At 48.2% G+C, this 24,737-nt stretch overlaps 2 protein-coding genes across 7 annotated transcripts in view; both read left to right on the top strand.

Annotated features, from left to right (window-relative positions):
- LOC309851549 (multidrug and toxin extrusion protein 1-like) overlaps nucleotides 1-16,369 on the top strand; it is a 54,267-nt gene extending 37,898 nt beyond the window's left edge. For 3 of the 4 annotated variants that reach the window (XM_082706917.1, XM_082706918.1, XM_082706915.1), the window contains 5 exons: nucleotides 3,146-3,215; nucleotides 3,698-3,851; nucleotides 12,308-12,402; nucleotides 13,113-13,182; nucleotides 15,748-16,369. In XM_082706917.1, coding sequence (XP_082563043.1) covers nucleotides 3,146-3,215; nucleotides 3,698-3,851; nucleotides 12,308-12,402; nucleotides 13,113-13,182; nucleotides 15,748-15,971 — 613 coding nt within the window. In that variant the 3' untranslated portion in view covers nucleotides 15,972-16,369. The remainder of the gene's footprint in view (nucleotides 1-3,145; nucleotides 3,216-3,697; nucleotides 3,852-12,307; nucleotides 12,403-13,112; nucleotides 13,183-15,747) is intronic. The other variant, XM_082706916.1, reaches the window with a different exon arrangement.
- Nucleotides 16,370-17,696: 1,327 nt separating this feature from the next.
- Nucleotides 17,697-24,737, top strand: part of LOC309851550 (multidrug and toxin extrusion protein 2-like) — a 67,210-nt gene continuing 60,169 nt past the window's right edge. For all 3 annotated transcript variants that reach the window (XM_082706919.1, XM_082706921.1, XM_082706920.1), the window contains exons 1-2: nucleotides 17,697-18,261; nucleotides 18,408-18,509. In XM_082706919.1, coding sequence (XP_082563045.1) covers nucleotides 18,061-18,261; nucleotides 18,408-18,509 — 303 coding nt within the window. In that variant the 5' untranslated portion in view covers nucleotides 17,697-18,060. The remainder of the gene's footprint in view (nucleotides 18,262-18,407; nucleotides 18,510-24,737) is intronic.

Genomic DNA, 24,737 nt, shown 5'->3' on the forward strand with positions numbered 1-24,737 from the left:
TATTTGACACAGAGAGAGAGATCACAAGTAGGCAGAGAGGCAGGCAGAGAAAGGGGGAAGCAGGCTCCCTGCTAAGCAGAGAGCCTGACATGGGGCTCTATCCCAGGACCCTGAGATCGTGACCTGGGCTGAAGGCAGAGGCTAAACCCACAGAGCCACTCAGGTGTCCCGATATGCGTGTATTTTAAAGATTTTATTTATTTATTTGAGAGAGAGAGAGATCACACAGGGAGAGGGAGAGGGAGAAGCAGACTCGTTGCTGAGCAGGGAGCCCGATGTGGGGCTTGATCTCAGGACCTGAGATTATGACCTGAGGTGAAGGCAGATGCTTAACAGACTGAGTCATTCAGGCGCCCCAGAATATGTATGTATTTTAAAGAAGGAAACTCCTTTTGGGTCCCATCGATTACAGTTCCAGTTAAATATTCTGTTCCCAGGGACATGCATCATTTTGGTATCTCAGAATCTGCCCAAGTGCCTGGTCTGGACAAGTTGGGTCATATACTCGTCAGTTCAAATTGAAGTTAAAATCCCTCTAATGAATCATCTCAAAAAAAGTCACATTTTCAGACTGATCACTGAGAATTCTTGCAATGAATGGATTGGCTCTGTGGTTCTTGGGTTCTGTTGGGTTGGTTGTGGTGTGTTTTGACTGCATGGGAAGGATAATTCTGATTTAGGATTTTTTTTAACATTTTATTTATATATTTGAGAGAGAATTAGAGAGATCACGAGTGCAGGGGCGGGGGTGGGCTGTGGAGGGTAAGGGAGAAGCAGGCTCCCAGCTGAGCAGGGAGCCCAATTCGGGGTTTGATCCCAGGACCCTAGGATCATGTCCTGAGCCAAAGGCAGATGCTTAACTTACTGAGCCCCTCAGGAACCCCTGATTTGGGATTCTTTCATCAGCAATTACAAAATGCAAAATTGACTTTTCCTTCATGGATTTAAAAAGCAGCTGGTGGACAGGCCTGCTGTTCCCAGTTCATTCTTTGGGTATTTGTCTGTTGACTTTTTAAAAAAATTTTAAGATATATTTATTTATTTGAGAGAGAGAGAGAGAACGAACGGGAAGGGCAGAGGGAGAGGGAGTGAGACTCTCAAAAAGACTTCACGCTCAGCACGGAGTCCCAACACAGAGCTCGACCTCACAACTCTGAGATCATGACCGGAGCCAAAACAAGAATCGGACTCTTAATTGACTGAGCCATCCAGGCGCCCCTGTCTTTTGCCTTCTGGTCTTGGGTTGTCCTCTTTCAGCCTCAGCCATTTCGCTGTGGGGAAATACAGTGTTTAAGTGTGCCTCACTTGAGAGTGAATGGAAAGGCAACCAGAAATCATTCTCATGATCTTACAAGGGAATCAGAATTAACATCCTCAGATGTGTATCTGTGCTGATGGTTTCAGTAGGCACAGGGCAGACCTTGGATCTTGAGTCTGTCCACTTCTGGAAGCCGTGCAGGGCAGGCAAAAGCATGGGAAAACAAAAGGCCCAGAAACCATAGCCTTGATGATATTACGAGACAGAGAAAACTCAGAAAATCAAATTACTTACGAGCTGGCGGGGATCAGCGGGAACTGGCCGCATCGGTGACATAGACTTTTAACAACAATATGGACATTTAACCTAATCAAAGAGGAAAAAGGGAGAGAGCTCGATTCAAAGTAAGAAAGGAGGAAATTACTAAAAGAACTATAATTTTTTTAAACCATGAGAGACTAGTTTGCATGACTTTTGCAAGTAAACTAAAAAAAAATATCTGGAAGGAATAAATAACGTTCTAGGAAAATAAGTTACCAAAACATACCTTGGAAAACATAGAAGGGCTAACTGGACCGATTTCCTTAGAAGAAATAAGAAAAATTTATTTGAAAAATCTCAAAAAAGCGCTAATCCTTGGATGTTCCAAAGGAGAATTTTATAGAACCTTCAAAATGTAACTCCAATGCTGTCGAACTGTTTCAGAGACCAGAAAAAGGAAAATTTCCACACTCTGTTTAGGACTAAGCAAAAGTAGAATATCGGTACCAAAATCTGACAGAGTTTGTACAAGAGAAAAAGTTGCAGACAAAATCTCACTTGTTAACTTCTGTCTTATAATCCAGAAAAATATATTGTGGACCACATTCAGCAGCACATAAAAGATAATACATTTGGTAGACTGTGGAAGTGAATATAATCTATCAGGTAGATAAATCAAGTTGGGGAACACCGTGTAGAGAATGCTAGAACACGAAATGATGGAGGCTAGAAGGGGAAGATAAGAGTGTGCATTTGTATCTGGACAAGGACAAACAAGGACAGTACCAAGGACTGTTGCCTCATCTTGGGGGAGGTGGTGGTAATGGGTGGGCTGGGAACAGAGCGGAAGTAAGATTTTTCTCGATATCCTTTTCATATTGTTTGATTCCTCTTAACTGTTGCATATTCAGAAAATAAAACTCAATTTGAAGAAAAGAACTGTGTTTCTGTCCTTTTTTTGGAGGGGGAGGGGAGCGATTGTCATGGTCTGTGCTGGATTTGTTTGTTTGTTTAATTCATTCAACAAATATTTATTGCTAGACAATATTCTCGGCTTATTTGTTAATCACTTGAAAGTATTACAGATTTATTTTTGCCTCCCTGGGTCAGGGGCAACATTTTCTAGTTTCTCCTTAATTGTGGGCATTAAAATTAAAGTCTCTAGCTGTAGAGGTTAGGGACGATTTCTAGGAACTGTGGATAATTCCATAAACTATACCCATAGCCTTTATAATTTGCCTACCTTGGTTCCACATGGAGAAACTTAACCACTCCATGTGGTTTCTCCAGACACATGGAGAGATATACATGAAATCATGTTAAAAGAAGGATGGCACTATAAACCAAATTTTCTTTGTGGGGGCAGTGGAGTACCAAATCATTGAACTGTCTGCCTTAGCTGACTGGACTAGATATTTCTTCTACAAGTCATGCGATGCATCGACTTGGGTTGTTTTTCGCTGTGGGCCAAGAAACAGAAGGATTGTCCCAAATTGGGTGTTGGCTGGAATGCACAAGCCAGTTCAGTTGTATGTGGAAGCCAAGTGCTCTCACCTGAATCAAGTAGTCTGGTTTTTCCCACGTGTCTGTCTCCTTCGATCACCACGTGCTTTCTTTTCCTAACAGAGAAATCATTGCTCTAGTGGCTAAGGTGATTCCGATCTCTGCTGTTTCCCATCTATTTGAAGCTCTGGCTGTAAGTATTCTTCAATATTCCCTTTATTTTTTAAAAAGATTTTACTTATTTATATTTGAGAGAGCAAGCTCACCAGTGGGGGGTGGGCAGTGGCAGAGAGAAAGAGAGCGAGAGAAGAAGACCCCCCGCTGAGCAGAGAGCCCAATGAAGGACTCAATCCCAGGACCCTGGGATCATGCCCTGAGCCAAAGGCAGACGCTTAACCGACTAAGCCATCCACGTCCTGCGATACTCCTTTAAGCAACTTTATGATCTAAATGTTCCTTCTGTTGGTGGTAAATTTAAGCAGAAAAGAGCGGCTGGGGTTGGGGGGCAGGTAGGTGATACTGAATATTTTTAGCGTATTCACTTGACAAAGAAACTGGTCCATGATGATGGATTTTTAAGTCTGGGTCTTTTGGGGACGGGGCGTGCTCGGGGATGGCTAGTCTTTCCGAAGACTTTGGGGAACGTTCTCACCAACGGATGGTTTCTGCCTACAGTGCACAGGTGGAGGCATTCTTCGGGGGAGTGGTAACCAGAAGGCTGGGGCCATTGTCAACACCATTGGGTATTATTTGATTGGTCTCCCCATCGGGATTTCGCTGATGTTTGCAGCCAGAATGGGAGTGGTTGGTAAGCCTTCACCACGGGCAGGTGGGTCTCTCACTCACGGGCCCCGGAAATGACCTCTGGAACTGTAGCTTTTTTGGGAGACTTGGCTTTGGAAGTTCATGCCCCTCCTACCCCGCTGGGCCCTTTTCCACACTGACGTACTTGAGTGGAGCCGGGTGACCTTTCTGCCTCCTCTCCCTGTCCTGTGTCATCAAGTTCTCACTTCTTCCAAGCTGGTGACAGCAGGAGGGCTGAAAAAGCATTCAGAAGTGTACCTTTGGTGGCCCCAGTCCTGTCCTTTGGTGACAGTCCTTTTATGGTGGGACCCTGGGGGTAAGCTGAAGCCATTATAAATTGGCCCTATTGGAGTTGTGTGGTGTGAGGCAGGAGAAGCCAGGGATCAACCCTGCTGTGATTCTTAATAGAACTCCTGACAACATACGTGGTATGGTGGGTGTATACGTTCTAGATCATGCCCGCTGTGGCTTAGCCCATGCGGGACCTGGATCTGTGCTCTGGAGGTCACCTTCATGGCCATTCTGCACCTTCCATCTCCTGCCTTAAGCCGTGTGTCTTCCAGGCACCCCCCCCCCAAGGGCATGGGTGGGATATGTGTAAACATCACAGAAAGCAGGGGACTCTAATCACCTTACCACCTGGGGAGGAAAGAACTTAGTCCACAGGGTCTGGAATGACCAGAGCTGACCTTTAAAAGAATAGGGAAACAGAAAACTGCTCAGCTTTGATTTCTAAAATAATAATTTGGAATACATTGGCAGTTTATAGAAGATTCTGTTAAAACCTGGACACATTATCTTTGGGTGAAATAGTGAGAGACTTATTTACCCATCAGTACTTGGCAGGCCCCGAGTGGTGAGAAGTCATCCTGATATCTTGAGTGACCTCCCCATCCCATTACACTGCCTGTTGTTCTCAAGGTCAATAATATTTTAATAAAAAATAGGGGAGATGTTCCAAGATTGGAGTTGCCAATGCAAAGTTCACTGGACTTTCATCGTGGTGCTGAAAATGACTTAGCTGAGTTTCTGGCATTACTCGTATTTTGGATTTGCTGGTGGCAAAGCTAAGGGCAATATTGGAAAAATCTTCTTAAAAGTACGGATCTAACAAAACAAAAATAAGAAAATAAATTTAAGAGAAATAAAAACGCAGATCTACCCATGTTCCCAGTGCTGGACGAGGCTCACTTGCTCATTTGACAAAAGCCTACCTAGTATGTGCAGAGTCAAGGGAGTGAAGACTCACTTAAGGGAAGTGCTGTGGTAGAAAATTCCAGTTACAAAGTTTGTTGCTGGAATGTGTAGTATGGTGGCTATAGTTAGTAATACTGTATTGCACGTTTGAAGGTTACAGAGGGAGGTCTCAAAAGTTCTCATCCTCAGAAAAAGAACTTTCTAACTATGTGTGGAGAAAGGTACTGAGATTTATTGTGATCGTTCTGTGATATATACGAATATTGAATCATGATGTCACACTCTTAAAACTAATTGTTATATCTCAATTTAAGAAATGTTGGGAGCTCTGGGCAGGTGAGTGCTCTGTGAGGAGACTGTAGTTAGTCCCTGCCACTCGCCTCTTCCAGAAAATAAAAAAAGTATAAAACTAACTCAGATTTCAAATACTGTGTCACCATTGGTAGGATATGCAATGGCGAGCATCACACCAGTTACCCTTAATACCCTCACAGGCAGCTCCCGCAAATCAGGAAGTCCCCATCTTGATCCCCTGGGGAGGCTTTTCAAATACATACATTCCTGGGGGATTCTGACACACACCTTATTTTGGGCTTCCTACCTTGAATCCAATCAATCTTTTAAATGGTATATAATGAATTTCCTGGAAATGTAACCCATCACTTTCAAATTAGGTAGAGATATCTGGTTATTTTCTGTTTAGGGTGATTAGAGTAAGCTGGTAGTTTTTATGGATTGGGAACACTGGATTCGAACGAGAAAGCATATATGTATATGCATATATATATATATATATATATATATATATTAAAGATTTTGTTTCTTTATTTGACAGAGATCACAAGTAGGCAGAGAGGTAGGCAGAGAGAGAGGAGGAAGCAGGCTCCCTGCCTAGCAGAGAGCCCAAATGCGGGGCTTGATCCCAGGATCCTGGGACCATGACCTGAGCCGAAGGCAGAGGCTTTAACCCACTGAGCCACCCAGGCGCCCCTGAATTTGCTTTTATTAGTCCATTATAGGAATGGCAGGTGGCTATCAACTTTACTCTTCTAAATATTGGGCTGATCACTCCTGAAACATGTGACATGGGTGTGACTGCTGGTATCAAGGAGCAGATCTGTAAACTATGCACCAAGTCTGGCCACCGGAACCTGTAAACCCTGTCTAGCCACCTCTCCCTTATTGAGATCTGGAAGGCTGTGGAGATAAACCGAGACCAGCCAAATGGGAAAAGCAAAGGTTGTTTATTCTGAGCTTGCCCCAGCAGGGGACTTGACCACCATCACTAGAGTTTTGGCAGAGACCCCAAGGCAGGCCGAGGAGTGAGAGAGCTTCATGGTGGAGAACAGGAAAGTGTCAGGTGGACCCTGATGGACGCCGGTGGCCTGGGAAAGATGTGGGCTAACCGAAATGGGGGGTCCTGTGTGGCTGATCAGACGGGATGCAGCTTTGGTTTTCTCTGCTTGGCCCTAAGCTGGAAGCAGAGACAGAAATGGAAGAAGCTGTCAGTTACTGATGGCATCCTGGCCATTTGGGGTCAACAGTTATGGAAGTTATTGTTGAGCTCGGTGCAGTAATCCTAGAGGTAGAAGTCTAGCTTCCCGTGAGACTGATGGTAGCAGGCTCACTTTTGGGATGCTTATCGTAGATGGGGGGTTTCCTGGATATGTTGCTACAGGTTGGGGGGTCATAGTTCTCTGATACATGGTGTGGCCATTGTCTGTGTATTCAGTGCCTCAGTCTCTTTTCAAGGAAAACTAGAAACTCAGGGAATTCAGGGAAGGATGGAGAGCCTGATCTTTACCACTTGGGATTATAAAGTCATCTCATGGTCCACTGTATTGCAAGATCTTCTCGAGCCCCTTGATGGTGTCCATCATGGTGGTCACCCCCTAGGAGAATGGCTGCACAGAAACATTCCAGACTTGGGAGAAAATGCAGTCAGCCAGACTCACAAGCCCTGATAGGGTCCCTTCCAACAAGGTTCAGGAGCAGTTTCCCTCTGCTGTCTCTTCCAGTAGATGAAATCTCCTGGCTAAAGATGATGAAGAAGTTATTTAGGAAGATGTGGGAAAGGCAGGCTTAAGTGTCGGCAGTAGGACCCTGGTGAGATTTGGCATGTAGCCAGTCAGTCTGGTCAGTCTGGTCAGTCTGGTGTTGGCTGAAATCCCTAGACATAGGCCTTCCAGTTCTGAATTCATAGGGGCAGCTGATGTGTCCCTGCGAGTGGTGACTGTCTGTTGTATATGGTGTGCAAAGACTATAGGGAGTACCTTTGGCCAAGGGAGCTCAAGTGTTGCTCAAAGTTTTGCTAATTTCAGTTCAAGGAGGACATTAGTCTTTTCTCCTTTTCCAGGACTTTTCCCACCCATGGTGGGTGAGGAGGACAGGATCGTTTTTGAGTGGGGGCAATATCTTACAGAGTTTCTTTATATGGTTCCCGTAGTGGGTGTGTCTCAGTCACTTGAAAAAAAACTTGGAATGTCTCAGGTTGGAAACAAAAAATCAAGCATCTTTTTAGTGATGGTGAGGTTGGAGCTTTTCAGCAAGGACATGCTTCAGTCTATCCTAGAATGAGACACTGTTTTAGTAATTTAGTAATAAAATAAGTTTTATTACTAAATTTATTTAAGATTTTATTTATTTATTTGTGACAGAGATAGCAAGAGAGGGAGCACAAACACGGGGAAAGTTGAAGAGAGAGAAGCAGGCTCTGTGCTGAGCAGGGAGCCTGATGTGGGACTCAATTCCAGGACTCCGGGATCATGACCTGAGCCGATGGCAGACGTCTAACCGACTGATCTACCCAGGCATCTCGTAATGTTGATGTTTTATGATGGCCTCTTTGAACCCTCCAGAGACTGATCTTCTGGGGCCTCAGATAGGACCAGAACCTGGTTAAAGTCGCTTTTTGGCATCAATGATATGGGAATGTTTCCTACAGCGCCCACATTTTCTTGTCTGACCGGGCCCACGGCTTTAGAACCGCCTCCTGTCTGGGTAATAGGAGTGTATTTAAAAGCTTGTCAGGGTGCCTCAGTGGTACAGGTGCTTAAGCTCCCAACTCTTGGTCTTGGTTCTTGTTCTCAGGGTTGTGAGATCGAGCCCCACGTCTGACTCTGCACTCAATGCAGAGCTCACTTGGGCTTCTCTCTCCCTCTCCCTCTGTCCCTCCTGCTCATGTTTCTCTCTCTCAAATAAATAAATCTAAAAAAAAAAGTTCCTTAATTTGCTGTCCATCTGTGATGGGGGTTCCAGCACAAGAGAGCAATCCGTTCTGTTTCCCAAGCACCCCCAAACCAGCGGCTGCTTTTCCAAAGGTGTGAATGGGCTGCCCGCACAGATGTTCCCTCTCTGGTCTATGGCGGCTTTAGGAAGCACAACGGGGTCCGTTGTCTGGGCTGATTGCAGGGGGAGGATTGTGGTCCGAAGGAGAGCTCACACTAGGGCTAGCACATCCTGGCCAATAACCTCCAGCTCCCGAGCAAAGGTACGACTCACAGCGAATAACATTAGGTCAGAGTCGTCAAGAGGGCTCTCGGATAAAGCTGAGTGAGGTACAGAGAGTTCCCTGGCACAGGGAAGACAGCCACCAGGCTCCCCTTCTGGGAGTTTCGGAGAGTGACAGGACTCTCAGGCCCTTGGGGTGAAGAGTAGTGGGAGAGGAGGGGACATGCAGCAACAGAATCTTGGAAGATTCTGTTAATCCACTGGCTGAAGAATGCTGTGTGTTCCCAGCAGTGGGATCTGGGGTGGGATTTGGGGGGTAGCCTAGAACTCAGTCATCAGAAGTTTTTGATGCATAGAGAACCTGTTGCCTGAACCTGAGAGGTTGAGTTAAAACCCCAGGGGCTTATCCAGATGGCTCAGGAGCAAACCGACAAAATGGGGTTTTGGGTAGTTAGGGATGCCTGGGCTTGAAGGAGGTGGTTGAGGAGTCTTCGTCAGATTCCAGAAACCTGGGGCCTCCTGAGCAGAGGGTCTATCCCTATCGACTTCGTCAGTTCATAAAGACGGATTGCGATCTCAAGGAAATTTGACACTCGTTGTCTACAATATCCAGCTAAGCCTAGAAATCCCAGACTGAGGTCAGACCCTAAATGAGCTGTGTTCTGGCAAAATCGTGACTTTGCTTTTGAAACGAGGTCCCTTTTGTGCCAAGGCTATGAACCAGAAAACAAAAGACGGGCTTCCTCATTTTCTGCACAAGGCAGGAGCGCTGGTGCTAAATGTAGGATATCGGAATCACAAGGGAAATTTTAGATGTTTACGGTTCTTGATGGAGATGCTGAGAAAAATAGGAGGGGGCCTGACTTTCAGACCCACTGTTGTCCTCTGCAGCGAAAGCAAAGAGTTATTGGCTGTTCCGGTGTAGAGGCAGCTGCACAAGGCAGACCAAAGACCCGCCTTGTAGCAAGTGGCTTCAGGCAGAATTGATGTCAGGACGGTATTGGGTTAAGTATTAGCCGCAAGTGAGGGATCACAATTTTGTTGATGACCCTGAGTCTTGTGTAAATCAATAGCCTCATTCATTTGATTTTTTTTTTTTTTTAGATTTTGTTTATCTATTTATTTGACAGAGAGGTCACAAGTTGGCAGAGCAGCAGGCAGAGAGGAGAGAGGGAAGCAGGCTCCCTGCTGAGCAGAGAGCCCGATGTGGGACTAGATCCCAGGACCCTGAAATCATGACCTGAGCCGAAGGCAGTCGCTTAACCAACAGAGCCACCCAGGTGCCCAATTTTTTTTTTCGTGGCAGCTACAAGGGCCCATCTGGGGAATGAGAAGACCTCTGGCTAAGACTTTCAGCTCTGGGTTTGATTCCCTTTGCTGGCCTTGAAGGGATGCTGAGGAAGGCTAGGGAGAATTTGGTAGGAGCGATCTGAACTTTTATGCATCTTGCTGCAATTACTTGGCTCTGTCAGTAGGATATCAAGGCCGTGGAGTGTCAGGTACAGGGTCAAGTTCCTTGTCTGGAACCCACCATCCAACACGATAGAGAAGGCGAGATCTATCCGGAGCAGCCCCGACTTGATTATGAATAAAAGAGTTATCTGATGGGGCGCCTGGGTGGTTCAGTAGGTTAAAGCCTCTGCTTTCGGCTCGGGTCATGATCCCAGGGTCCTGGGATCGAGCCCCACATTGGGCTCTGCTCAGCGGGGAGCCTGTCCCCCCACCCCCCGCCTGCCTCTCTGTCTACTTGTGAGCTCTCTTTGTCAAATAAATAAATAAAATATTAAGGAAAAAAAAAAGAGTTGTCTGGGACCTCTAGACCTGGTTCCCTCTGCTGTGCCTTTGATACCATAATTCTGTCTGCAAAGTCAGTCTCTGCCTGTGACATTCCACAGGGCTGGTAATCACAGTGCAGGAAGGAGTGTTTCTTAGTCAAGGGTTCAAGGGTCCCAGTTCAAGACTGGGAGATTGGGAAAACCTGTGGCGTATTTGGAATACCAGCCACCTGTGTGGTACATGGAGGCTGAGGCTGAAGGTGGGCAAGGGTAGCAGGTCCACTGGGCGTTGAAGAGAATGACCGCCTATATTTACAGTTTATTCCCCTGGAGGGTCTAATGAGTGCTTTTGGCCTCCTTGAGGACTCTTACTGATCTGAAATGAGAGACTCTGCCTTGTCTTGGTTTATCTTTCTTAGCATCCTTCTCTTTGCAATGACTACCAGTGTTCTTGTAGTAGGTGGCTGGCTGGGGGGTGGGGAGAGTAGGGGTTAGGCTCCCCAGCTGTCTCTCTGTGGGGCTCCTCGTTTACTTTGGGTCTCGTCTCATTTTTGTCCCAAAGTCCTTTCCAAATGTTCTGCCAGGTGTTGTCGTTTGGCGAAAGGGCTATTTTTCATATCAGGTTCTGTTTTCATATGAGGGCTCCAATTTCAGTTTTCACTTTCTCACGGATGTAAGGAGACGGAAGGGCAGCAGTGGGGACACATCAGCACTTTCTTAGACTCCAGAACGGCAGGTGGCACGGGTGGGCGGAAAATGCTCTCTGGATCAAAGCCAAGTTCTCAGGACCCGAAACTGCAACAGGAGAGCCTTGTCTGGTTCTTGGGGTAACCTGTAGCAAGAACTGGCCCAAATGGGTGCCCATTGGGTGAGAACCACAAACTCACAGGTCTAGGGGATAGACACATGTAATAGGCCATGCCCTGGCCTCTAATTCTCCTTCTGTGACAACACTTGACCAGCACCACAAAAAGAGCACAGAACACAGCAAAAGGGATGAAAAGGAACCCCAATTCCATCAAGGATGTCAAACACATGGGAAGCAACGGTACCCAGGCACCAAACCAATGAAGATACAGCCAAGGCAGTCACGATAGAGACTGGGTTGTGGACCTGGCCCCAACTTATCCCGTTCCCTTGGACTGCACGCGTCACGTGCAGAAAGGCACAAGGGGCCTCTGCGGGTCCCACATCTGGTTGAATGCTGGCGTCCTGATATTTGGTAGCATAGGCCAGGTCTTGCAGGGCCTCCATAATGGGCTGTGGAAATAAAAAACAACCCGATGCGAAAAGCAAAGAGACCCAGAGGCAGGCAGAGCGATGGGTTGCTGTAGGCTATGGATCAGTGTTGCTGTAGGCTATGGATCAGTGTTCTGTTTTTGCCTATGGTCTGACAGTTGCCCGTTGGTATATTCACTTTTTCACTGTTGACCAAAGAAACCCTCCTTGCTTGGGGCTTCCCTCTGTGTCCGGTGTGGGTTTTCTAGGTGGAGTGTGATGGGATCTTGGGATCCATGTGGCCCTTCCCGTTTTACATTTCCACTCAGCCTCTCCTTTGGTGTGGTCCTCTCTCTCTGCGGACAACCTTGTCCTGGGAGCTCTGGAAGTCTGTGCCCAGAGCCAGTGAGGGCCTGTAGGAAGCACCAAAGGAGGGAATGTACAAGGCAGATACTGTCTTTTGCATTTTGAACATGTTAGCTGAGGAAAATAGAACATAGCTGTTTGGAAGTACTGTGCTCTTAGAAGTAGGAAATAGTTTGTCCTGGGAACCTCTTCTCCTTATAATTAGTGCTTCTCTTAATAGTTAGGCTCCCAAAGACCAAAAAAGGCTCTGAATGTCAGTTCTGAGATCCAGAAGGCCTGGGCAGTGACTTGCCCTGGGCCTCCCAGAACCTTCTGGGAACCAAAGGAGGGAGCACAAGCAAGGTCTGTGTCTCACTGTGGGTTCCACCCCGGGGTCATGAAAGCGGATTCTCAGAAGTGACAGGGGACCAGCTTACTCCCCAGGGACGCCTGGTTTTCCACTGAATTAACCTCTATTACATATTTTCACTTCTAGGTCTGTGGTTGGGGATCATCATTTGTTCCATCACACAATCTCTGTGTTTTCTTGGCTTTATTGCTTGGCTAAATTGGAAAAAAGCTTGTGAAGAGGTAACTGTGCTCGTTGCTGGCCGGGTAAAAATTCCTGTCCTAGAAAACAAAATCAGCTCAGGCACTCTCTCTCTCTCATTTTGAAAGGGCCTTTCCCCCTTTATCACCAATGCTACTTTATTGTTTTAGCTGCATTTAATTCGGATGCAAAGGGCCAGATGACCCTGGATCTTATCCATTTATCCATTCCCCTTTGTTTTACTCAGTGAATTAAAAAATAGGGGTTCCGTTCTTCCTTGTGTCCTATAGTAAGCTACCAGCCTTGTGCCCAGAAAACCAATTTCAGGACAAGATCTGGAACTGGCGGGACAGTGGGAAGCCAGCAAATTCATCCTGATACTGTTTTTTATGATCCCAAAATATTTCATGAGGATACCTGCGTGTCTCTCTCTCTCCAACTTGCTAGGGTCAGTGTGGGTCTGAAAATAGATGGTAGGTTAAGAGATAAAGGGAAGGGAAAGGAACGGATTCTATGATCTCGGGCCCTGCTCTCCCCTTGATGTTATGCTTTTCCATCCGTCCTTCTCCCACCCAGAGACCCCATGTCAATCATTCAGAAAGATGATTACGTACTTGTAAACTAGAGAAGCTCCAATCTCATGTCAGTTAAAGAAAATGGCTTGGTTTTTTCTAAGCGGAGTGGTCAAGTCAGCTTCCTAACAGTATGGTAAATAAAGCCTTGTGAATTTACTTGGAGTTTCATCTTCTAGGCTCAGATCCATGCCAATTTGAGACTGAACATGGTCCAGGATGAGCCTGCAGCTGCCTGCCAGGACCCAGGTATGGAAAACTGCCTCGGCTCTGGGAATAGGTCCCTCTCCGGGTGGTCCTGGAAGGGGCTGTCAGTGGGACACAAACAGATTGGCTGCCGTGAGTGCCCCCTGAACTCGGGCAGTAAATGATAAATGATAAATGATAAAGTCACACCAATTTGAGGTCAACAGACTTGGAAGTTTGTTTGCTTTGCATTCCGGATATTAATACACTGCTCTAGATGGTTCGAGGCTTCTGGTCATCCATGCCTTGGATGTAAGCATCTCAAAGGCATTTCTAATGCTTGATCCTGCGTTGGGACCCTTATCTTGGAGACTGACATGAGTAAGTTTATGTTCGTGGGGTTCCCCCATTCCCCAGGCCAACACATAGGTGGGCTTTAAACAGATGATTGGGTTTTTTTTTTTTAATATTTATTTATTTGACAGAGAGAACAAGTAGGCAGAGAGGCAGGCAGAGGGAGAGGGAGAAGCAGCCTCCCTGTTGAGCAGAGAGCCTGATGAGGGACTCGATCCCAGGACCCTGAGATCATGACCCAAGCTGAAGGCAGAGGTCCACCCCACTGAGCCACCCAGGCACCCCCAGATTATTGTTTTTAGCTTTTGTTTCTGGGGAGCAGGGTGCAACTGTAGGTATCGTTTTCCTTCTGTCCCATTAGTAAACCCCCCTCTATTCCCAGTTCCTCGGGCAGTGAGTCATGGACTCAGACTTGTTTCTTGCTGCTTTCTAACTGAACCCCTTTGAACTCAGTGGCTGGTGAATTACAGCTCCCACTAGTTTTCACATAGTGGTCCCCTATGTGCCTGGTTCCTGATCTTGTATTTGAACACTGTGGGTAGAAGTAATTGGAGGCCAACGACGATTTCGGTCTTCAGAGAGGATTTTCCTTTGGTTCTGTCAAACTCTTAGGGTTACCAGCAGCGCAGGGCGGTTGAAACAACCCAGACTCCCAGCCCATCCAGCTGACTTGGCGGCAACTGGGGTGAGGGCAGGTTGGCTTCTGGTCCGTCCTTAAGTCTTGGATGCAGCCCTTGAGATCCAACCTGAAGTCAGAGGGGTTTACCTGGGTAGGGACTGAACTCCCGAAAGCATTGGTCCATCCCGATGGAGAACTCTCAGGTCCAAAGAGGCCCCAAAGGCTGGCTCCCAACTCTGGGTCTCCAGCTTCCCCTAGATCTTGCCCTGACGACTTTTCATTACCTTGGTAAGCACTCTTGACATCTTCAAGATGATACTTTTCACTTATCTTGTCCAGCTTTTGTAACTGTCTTCAGAGGATGGCTGGTCCAAGTTTTCTCCTGTCTGCCATTTATAAAAGCAGAGTACCAATACTTCCTAGTACCTCATGCTGCTGTCTTGAGAGGCAAGTGAGCTTCGTACATGTGAAGGGCTGAGAACGATGCCTGATGTGGAGAAAACACATTTTTTAAAAAAGATTATTTGAGAGAGAGCATGAGGAGGGGGGAGGGGCTAAGGGAGAGGGAGAAGCCCACCATCCCCACCAGGAGAAAGCATCTTGTGAGAGTGAGAGCTGGTGTTACTCTGAAATTCCTTTCTCTCACAACTTATACCCATTATGCTTACTAAGAGGTCTGATGCCCATCTTATTTTTTATTTATTTATTTTTAAATTTATTTTTATTTTTTTTTTAAAGATTTTATTTATTTATCCGACACAGAGAGAGATCACAAGTAGGCATAGAGACAGGCGCAGAGAGAGAGAGGAGGAAGCAGGCTCCCCACTGAGCAGAGAGCCTGACTCGGGGCTCGATCCCAGAACCCTGGGATCATGACCTGAGCTTAAGGCAGAGGCTTAACCCACAGAACCACCCAGGCGCTCTGCCCATCTTATTCTTGTTCTGTTAGGTTAACTGCCTTTATTCTTCCCTCAGGGAGTGTGGGAAGATGACATACATCTGTCACTATCCCGGGGGATGCTCAGTAGGCCTTCTGACTCGATCCACATCTCTCTTCAGTTCTGGGGATGCCCTTGGATTCTTTCTTTGGTTATTTTCTCCTCTGTTGGCCTTGTTCTCCTTTGGGACTGCTCATTAGACGAGTGTTGGCCCCCTGAAAACTTCCCCTATGAACCTTCACTTCGAGAGGCCACGTATTTCTCTAGTTCTTGTGGGGTGGGGGGTGAGCTCCCTAGAAGACCCAGGCCGATAACAGTCGGATCCAGTCAGAGTTTGTGGGTGAGTGAGCGGAGAGGGACTCTGAAATGGAATTTCTTTTATGTATCCAAGGTAGCAACTTCTTCCTGAGTAAACTTGCCTCTGATGAGTAACATGCATATATGGTATCTTTTCTTTTTAAAAGATTTTATTTATTTATTTGATGGAGAGGGATCACAATTAGGCAGAGAGGCAGGCAGAGGGAGAGGGGGAAGCAGGCTCCCTGCTGAGCAAGGAGCCGGATGTGGCATGTGATCCCAGGACCCTGAGATCATGACCTGAGCCGAAAGCAGAGGCGTAACCCATTGAGCCACCCAGGCTCCTCTATATGGCATCTTGTATACCTAGGGGAAAAAAAATCCTTGTGGACTGCTAACTAAGTTTCTTTTTCCCTTCAGGGGGCCCTGGGAGCCATGGAGGAATTAGAGTGAGAGATGTGAGGAGAAAACACGAGACCTGGTTGGACCAGCACAGGCACCAAGAAGATGTTCAGGCCCAGCCAAGGGACACGACTGACTTGACTGGGAAACATTTGGTGCTGTGGCGGGGGCTTCTGCTCCTGGGGGTTATTTTGATCTTGATCGTAGGGATTTTAGTGAGAGTGTATGTCAGAATTGAGTGATAGGCAAGAGAGAGAGAGAGAGTCAGGACAAGTGATAATTCTGAGCTGACAAAAAAATGCAGAGGCCCCACAGTGGGAATTTGTTTTTAGTTAAGTTAGTTTCAACTGGGCTCATGGGTTTGAAGAATTACAAGTTCCAAGTTATGTTTTCTCATGAGGAAAAGGAACTAAGGTACAAATTATGTTCCTGTCCAAGACAATGTCGGAAAGTTCAGAGTGACAATGATTCAATTCATGTGCCATTGTCTTAACCAAGGACCACTGTGTACTGACTACATTCATGTACAGCTTTGCTGGTTACTTGTTATGCTGAATGTTTCTTTAGTTATAAACCCTTGTACTGAGTGCTTCAGGTTTCCTACTGTCTTATTTAAAATATATTTTGCACTATATCTTTCCTCGTGCCTTCAGTGATTCTGCAACGGGCCTATGGCATTTGTTAATATCTAGATCACAGGAGCTGTGAGCAGTGGCGTCGCTTGAGAAACCAGAAGGGGAGAAGATGTAGATTAAGCAGAAAGGAGTCAGAGGGCATTGATGAGCAAGCTTCCTGTCTTAAAATGTTTTAATTTTGAATTTGTTTTAAATTTGTTAAACTTGTTAAAATTTGTTTAAAATTTTAATACAGGGTTTGAAGAGCTCATTCAGGCAAAGGAAGAAGTCAGATGGTTTCTCATGTTGATAGAAGGGGGCAGGGGGGATTGTTAAATTGGAAGGTAGAAGAAATGAAGAGGGGGGTCTAGGAGATGTGAGGCTGGGTCTTGGGCGGGCCCCTTTCATCTTCTGTTTGTGTCTTTGTCTTTAAGAAGTTGCCCCAGCTGGGAACCAGGGTGGCTCAGTTGGTTAAGCATCTGCCTTTGGCTCAGGTCGTGATCCCAGGGTCCTGAGAGCAAACCCTACATCCACATCGAGCTAATAAGCAGGGAGCCTGCTTCTCTCACTCCCTGTCAGCCACTCCCCCACTTGGGCTCTCTGTCAAATAAAATATTAAAAGAAAAAAAAAAGGCACCCCAGCTTTGGTGGCAAGCATGGTGTATCCAGGAAGTTTTGTGTAGTTCTGTCTCAAAAGGGTGAGGTTTCAGTGAATGTTCCCTTCTTCCCCTGGGGCCTTGGAGAATAGTTAGGGAAGTTTTTGGAGCTGTGACAATCCAAGCCATTGCTCTTTCCCCTCAGGGGAAGCAGGGCACGAGACCTCAATAGTGGCCTTGGATTAAGCAGTGGACACGTAGAATTTAGGACTCAGCCTTCTGGGGGTGGGGCCCATCCCTTAGCGCAGCACACTGGGTGCTTGGATGGATACAAAGAGCTAGGCCTGGTCTTTGCCCTGGGAGAACAGATAGTGGACCAGATCTGAAGTTTGCTACCAGGAGTGAAAACTACCCAGCGCCACCTTAAGGCATTTCCACCTAAAATGCTTGCTTCTTTCTAGAGGATCATTTCTTTGTGGGGACCAAGATAAAGGCGGCCCTGAAGGTTGGGCCCGGCAACATCCCCTCTCCACGCTCTCCTTAGCAAGTTCATACACACCCTCTTCATTTGGTCCCCGGACTCCTACTCCCTAGCCTTCTAGGGACTTCTCACGGAGTCTGCCCTCCGGTAGGAGCCCCCGGGATGGGGGTTGGGGAGGCTTATCTCCCGGTTCCAACCTGCCTGTGAGGAGCGCACCCCCGAGGGATACTTGAACACACACGTAACCCGAGGCAGAGGGAGGAGTCACTAGAAAGGGCAGCAGCGGGCTCCGGAGGAGCGCAGGGTGGAATTACGAATTCGCCCTCTCCAACCCCCGCCTCCGCACATTTCACTGTAACGACCCACATCCTCCTTTGTCCTCGTGAGGCCCCCAGCCCCCCACTCTACGCGGCCTCCAGCTCCTCGCACTGTGTGCTGCCCCTCGGGGTCCTCGCTCCTAGCCCCCGGGGGTCTGCGGACCGCGACGGTTGGCGGGGGCGTCCCTGGTGTCGGGGCACGGCCTGCCCCTCCCCCTCCCCGACCGCGTGCGCAGGTGGGACGGTCCCAGGGCGCGCGGGGCGGGGCGGGGCCAGGGCCCCCAGCCCACCGCCGCCTTCCGGGCACCACTGCCCGCGCCAGCATGGAGCCCCCATCCGCCGCCACCGCAGCCGCTGCCGCTACTGTCGCCGCCACCACAGTCGCCGCCGCCATCGCCCCTCGGGACAGCGCCCAGCCGCCCGACGTCCCAGGCTGGCGCGTCTGCCTGCGGGGCCTGCGGGGCGCTCTGCCGCCCGACGTGCGAGGCGAGGCGGCCGCGCTGGTGGCGCTCGCGGGCCCCGTGGTGAGTGCACGGCCCCGTGGCCCCGCGCCCCCCACCCCCGACGGCGGCCCAGCCCCGGCGCAGCGCAGCGTCTGCTGCTGGCGCTCCCGGAGCCTCCCCCGCGGCTTGGCGTCACTCTCGCGCTCCCCTTCCTTTTCCCTCGGCAGTTCCTGGCGCAGCTGATGATCTTCCTCATTAGCGTCGTCAGCTCCATCTTCTGCGGGCATCTGGGCAGAGTCGAGCTGGACGCCGTCACGCTCGCGGTGTCGGTAGGTGTCCGTCCTCCCTCGCCTCTGTCCTTCGGGGTCGACCCTGTGGTGGAGCCTCGGAACTGGCGTTGTCTGACGGCGGAGGTCTTCCCTTGCCCCGTCGGACCTTGACCCTGGGGTTCCTGTCTTCGCTTTGTCCGTAGGTTTGAAAGAAGGTCGTGTCCCGGCGTGCGCGCGTATTGGTAACCCTCCCGCCAGGGATCAAAGGGAGTTGGTGGCAATGATAGAAATCGTACTGGGGAACTGCTCCCCCACCCCCACCCCCGGTTACAAAATCTAATCAAATAATTTAGAGGTAATGTAGGTTGTCTGCCATTGGTTCGAATTACACAGCTCGCAATGGGCGCAGTATTTCACACTCGTCCTATAGTGGCTCCCTGTGGGCCGTGGGTTGAAATGGCACCTCCTTCGAGGTCTTTTGTCCCTGGGTTTTTGTTAGTGATGTAATGGAAAGGGGCCTCGCTCTTGCCTTTCATCCAGGCTTTCAGGGAAAGTGAAGAACCCTTCCAAGGGGTGACGGCAAGGTGGACTCCCAGTCTTAGAAAATGTCTCCTTCGCTCCCACTGAAAGTGGGTCTCTGCGGGCGGGACCACCGAAGTTTCTCTGTGGCTTTATGGCTGGGATGACCTCACTGTGTGGAATGAGTCGTTTTATTTACAGGTCTGTCATTGAGGGAACTAATTCACATGAAGGGATATTTCCTCTTCCTTTCAAAGTTTACGTGGGGCTTCTAGAAAGAGCCAAGAAAGTAGAGAAGCTTTATAGACCGGTTGTTAACTATGTCCCCTGGAGAGGATGAACTTGACCCCTCCCCCCATAGGTCACTGTGGCCCCTGAGACACCTTGAACTCCTGGTCATTCTGTTGGCTGTGAACAGATATTAATACTGGGTTGTTACTGGGAACTTGGAGGGACACTTTCTGTCTGTTTCTCCATGGGGCCCACAGTGGGTTCTACCTTCCAGCTTCCAAACTTTTCTTTCCCAGTGTCTTTTCTTAAAAACTTATTTTAATTAATTTTTTTTTACTGAGCTGTCATAATCGACATACAGGTGTATAATGTATTAGTTCGTTATGTGTATATAGTACGAAATAATCACCATTCTAAGTTTAGTTACATCTGTCACTAAACATAAGACTTTTTTCCACGTGATGAAATCTTCCGAGATTTAGTAACTTTCAAACGTGCAATACATATTATTAACTATGGCCACTATGCTGTACACTGTATCTCCACATTTACATATTTTGTCACTGGAACCTTATGCCCTTTGACTGCCTTTACCCAGCTCCTCGGCCCCCAGCCCACCCCCCAGTCTCTCATAATCCCCAGTCTGTCCTTTGTATCTATGTGTTTAGTTTTCTTTAGTTAAGATTTCACATATAAGTGAGATTCTATAGCATTTGTCTTTGAGTGGCTTATTTCACTTGGCATAATGCCCTCAGGGTTCATCCATGTTATGACAAAAGGCAAGATTTTTTTCTTTTTTATGGCTGAGTTATACTGTGCATCGGAGCTCGCACACGTGGGTGTGGACCACATTTTCTTTATTTGTGTATCCATCAGGGGACACTTGGGTCGTTTCCTTATCTTGGCTTAGGAATAAGCAGTGAACATGGGGGGGGGCAGATATCTTTTTGAGTTAGTGTTTTTGTTTCCTTTGGTTAAATACCCAGAATTGGGGGGCGCCTGGGTGGCTCAGTGGGTTAAAGCCTCTGCTTTCGGCTCAGGTCATGATCCCAGGGTCCTGGGATCGAGCCCTGCATCGGGCTCCCTGCTTGGTGGGGAGCCTGCTTCCTCTCTCTCTGCCTGTCTCTCTGCCTACTTGTGATCTCTGTCTGTCAAATAAGTAAATAAAATCTTTAAAAAAAAGAAAACAACCCAGAAGTGGGATTGTGGGATAGTATGGAAGTTCTGTTTTTAAGTTTTCGAGGATCCTTCCTACTGTCTTCCCAGGTGGCTGCACCAGTTGGCATCCCCTACCATAGTTCACAAGGATTTCCCATCTTCTCCAACACTTGTTATTTTCTGTCCCAGACTCTCACAGATGTGCTGTGGTAGTTCCTCGTGGTTTTAATTTGCATTTTCTTGAGGATGAGTGATGTTGAGCATCTTTTCTAGCATTCGTTGGCCCTTCGTATGTCTTTGGAGAAATTTGTATTCAGATCCTCTGCCCAGTTTCTAATCAGGTTGTTTGGGGTCCTTTTGCTGTTGAGCTGGATGAGTTCTTCGTCTCTTTCGAGATGAGCTCTTTACCAGATACACGATTTGCAGATATTTTCTCCCATTCGGTAGGTTGGCTTTGCATTTTGTTGGTGGTTTCCTTTACGGGGTAGAGGCTTTTGAGTGTGGTGTAGACCCACTGGCTTGCTTTGGCTTTTATTGCCTTTGTTTTTGGTATCAAATCCAAAAAATCATTACCAGGACCAATGTCAAAGAGCTTACTGCCTATGTTTTCATCAAGCTCTTTGATGGCTTCAGGTCTTGCTTTCAGGCCCTTAATCCATTTGGAGTTATTTTTTTGTGTATAGTGTAAGTCCCATTCTTTGGCCTGTGGCTGTCCAGCTTTCCCAATACCCTTTATCGAATAGACTGTCTTTTTGCAATACCCGTGTCTGAACATTACGTCCAGGTACAACATCTTCTACTTTTCCCTGTCAGGATATCCACTGGCCAGAATGGGGTCTCTTCAGTGTTCAGCAAACACTCCAGCACCTGGGTGCTCATCTCCTTGGATGTGGGGTGGGCCCAGTGTCCCTCCATCTCACTGGCTTCCAGGGTCCCCCAGATCTACTCCAGGGCTCACACAGTACACATTTTGTCCCACAGCATAGACCCCCTGTAGATGTTTTAAACTTTACTTTCCTGTTGGCAACGTTTTATCCTTGTGCCGTCAGTTCCCCACACCTACCTGCCTTTGACCTCGTGGGCTCTTCCCATGCTGTGGTCCCTCCATCTTCTCTCCCTCCCAGGTTTGTGGGCCGGTCAGTCCATGCCTGACACCCCCTCGTCTGCCCGTCAACACCAGATCACCATTACTCCCCTCTTCAAGACCACCTGTGTTCCAGAACCATCCTTCCTCTTCCATTTCTTCTCTTTACTTGGTCCCTCTGCACTAGCATAAATGTATCCAGGTCTCTCCCTTTCTGTAAAACCACCTCCAGCACCCGTCTGCCTGCCAAGCCCCCTGTCCAGCCTCTAGCCACTTCTGCTCTTTGCCAGAAAGTCTTAGGTCTTTATTTCCTTTTCTGCCCTTTGCAGGGTGGCCTGTATTTCTCCACTACTCTGTTTCATGTGCCCTAATGTTGCCCGTGACATCCCGTTCTGCCTTCTCCGGGGGCCTCGCGCTAACCGGGCCTCCCTGCCACCCCTGGCCTCCTCTCTGCTTCCTCTGCTGACTCTCCTCGGATCTCCTGCCACCCTCTGACAGGTGTACCTCTGTCTCTTCCCCTCCTTCCTCCTCTTTATTGATGCCTCTCAGATTTGTGTCTCCCTCCCTGACCAACGTGCCCCCTCCTGTGTCTAACCGGCTCGGGATCCGTCGGCTTGAATATGCCAGGACCCCCTCACACTCAGAAAATGTTTGAAGCTCGAGTGACCATCTTCCCCGGGAGTACCTAGACCCTCCCCTCTGTTTTATTTTTTTTTAAAGATTTTATTTACTTATTTGACAGAGAGAGAGAGATCACAAGTAGGCAGAGAGGCAGGCAGAGGGAGAGGGAGAAGCAGGCTCCCTGCTTAGCAGAGAGCCCGACTCAGGGCTCGATCCCAGGACCCTGGGATCATGACCTGAGCCGAAGAAGGCAGAGGCTTAACCCACTGAGCCACCCAGGCGCCCCTGTCCTGAATTTCTTAAAATGACTCCTCATCTTCTGTTTCCTGCTATCACTGTCCTGGCCTGGTCTGCACACTACCTGCCAGCCCTGGGCTGCCCCTCCTCTGGATCTGACTCCCATCTCATCCTCCTCCAGTCCCAGCTGTTAAAAAAAAAAAAAAAAAAAAATCAAAGCACCTTCTGGCTTAACCCCTTCATTGCTCCTGGCACCAGGCAGTGAAATCCAGGCACGGGGCATCCTGCCTGTGGGTGCCCACTGCATTCTGCGACTTGCGTGGGAGGCTGGGGCGTATGCTTCTAGATATGACTTTGGGGCATCTGCAGAAAGCTTTCCTGGAAGCCCCAGGTAGGGCCTGTCCTTCTGGGGCTCTGCCACGTTCTATGTCCTAGCATGCCCTCCTGTCGACTGGGCTGCTCATGTTAAGCTTCGCTGAGCCTGGTGCCTGGCTCAGATCTGGCCCAAGTGGGTATTTCAGAGAAGGACATAGCTCCGGGGAACTGTGAGCTGGGCTTCACCTGGGCATGTCCTGGGCATGACCTTCCCAGCACTGTTCTTTCACGCTTTTCCATCCCGAAGCACCTGATGATAAGAGCGTAAGAAGAGTTCTTACGTTTTGAAGAAAAAATTCATAGGTACAGGGTGAATAGAAACCTGAAATTCGGGACCCCTAGATGGCTCCGTGGGTTAAAGTCTCTGCCTTCGGCTCAAGTCAAGATCCCAGGGTCCTAGGATCGAGCCCGCAATCAGGCTCTCTGCTCAGTGGGGAGCCTGCTTCCCTTCCTCTCTCTCTGCCTGCTTCTCTGCCTGCTTGTGATCTCTGCCTGTCAAATAAATAAATAAAATCTAAAAGAAAAGAAAAGAAGCCTGAAATTCAGGTAATAGGCCTGAAAAGGGTATATGGGAAGGTTGGTGTATTCCAAAAAGAGGAATTTCTGTAGCTAAGGTTCAAGGTCAAGGGGTCTGTGCCTATCCTTCCTTAAGCAATGGGTGGTTAGACTATGTTTTTGACCAGCTGTTAAGCTATAACTAATTGCTAAGAAGACAGCAGGCCCAGTATCAAAATATACATGAGAGGCGCCTGGTGGGCCTGTCACTAAGCGTCTGCCTTTGGCTCAGGTCTTGATCCCAGGGTCCTGGGATGGAGCCCCACATTGGGCTCCCTGCTTGGTGGGAAACCTGCTTCTCCCTCTCCCACTTTCTCTGCTTGTGCTCCTTCTCTCGCTATCTCTCTCTGTCAAATAAATAAAATCTTAAACCCACAATTATTCATGAAAGCTGGATACATTAAAAAATGTTCTGCCTTATGAAAAATTGTCGGTGGAATGAGAGGATTTATCAAAGTTTGTTTTTAAAAAAATTTATTTTAAAATATTTTTATTTATATGAGAGCGAGAGAGTGAGAGAGAGAGGGAGAGAGAGAGAAAGCACAACCAGGAGGAAGGGCAAGGAAGAAGCAGGCTCCCAGCTGAGCAGAGACCCTAATGCGGGGCTCGATCCCAGAATCCTGTGATGGTGACCTGGGCCAAAGGCAGAGGCTTAAATGACCAAGCCACCCAGGTGCCCCAAAGTGCTTGTTTTTTAAAATAAAAGAACATTAAAAAAAATTTTTTTTTAAAGTAATCTCTCCCCCTTACGTGAGGCTCAAACTCACGACTCCAAGACCAAGAGTCCCATTCTCTACCAGCTGAGCCAGCCAGGCGCCCCCTGGGAACATTTATTTATACCTTATCTTGCTTCCTGAAAAGTTTGAGTTGGTTTATAGAAATACTTCCGAGACAGAAGGATAAATAAATAGCTGGTAGGATAGGGTCAAAGAAACATGCATAGAAAAAGACTCAGCTAGGATTGATCAGCACCCAAGAAGGTGCAAATCGTACTCTGGACTCCCGCCCTGGTAGTTTCCAGAAATTCCCAGCATGCCCAAGATGTTACAGAGCCCTGTACTCGGGGGAAGGATGGCATTTCTGATATCGAGTCAGAAGAATGTCTCTCAGCTCCTTTGGTAAAGTGGAAGACGGTGTCCTGGATAGCTTGTCACGGAGATACAGAGCAAGTCTGGAACCGGCTGAGCATACAGGTGGTCACTGTATGGGGAGGGGGTGACATCAGAACTTAGGGTTAGCAGCCCTTGATGGGAGTTAGGGCAGACTCTGACAAGGACCCTGACCTGGGGAGAGACTCGGAGCCCTCCAGGAAGAGGGATAGGGAGGCTTCCCTGTCTTTTCCTGGAAGGCCGAGGAGTGTTTGGTGTTTTAAACCTTGACGCTGCCCTGGACTGGCAGGCAGAGCACAGGGTGTCTTGGTGTGGGCGTCTCCTGCTGTGCCCTGGACCAGGGCCCGGGGACTTGCTCTGTGCGTGGCCTGTCACCGACTCCCTGGGGGGCTGGAGTCT

This window comes from Mustela nivalis (assembly GCF_964662115.1).
Source record: "Mustela nivalis genome assembly, chromosome: 17".
NCBI lineage: Eukaryota > Metazoa > Chordata > Mammalia > Carnivora > Mustelidae > Mustela > Mustela nivalis.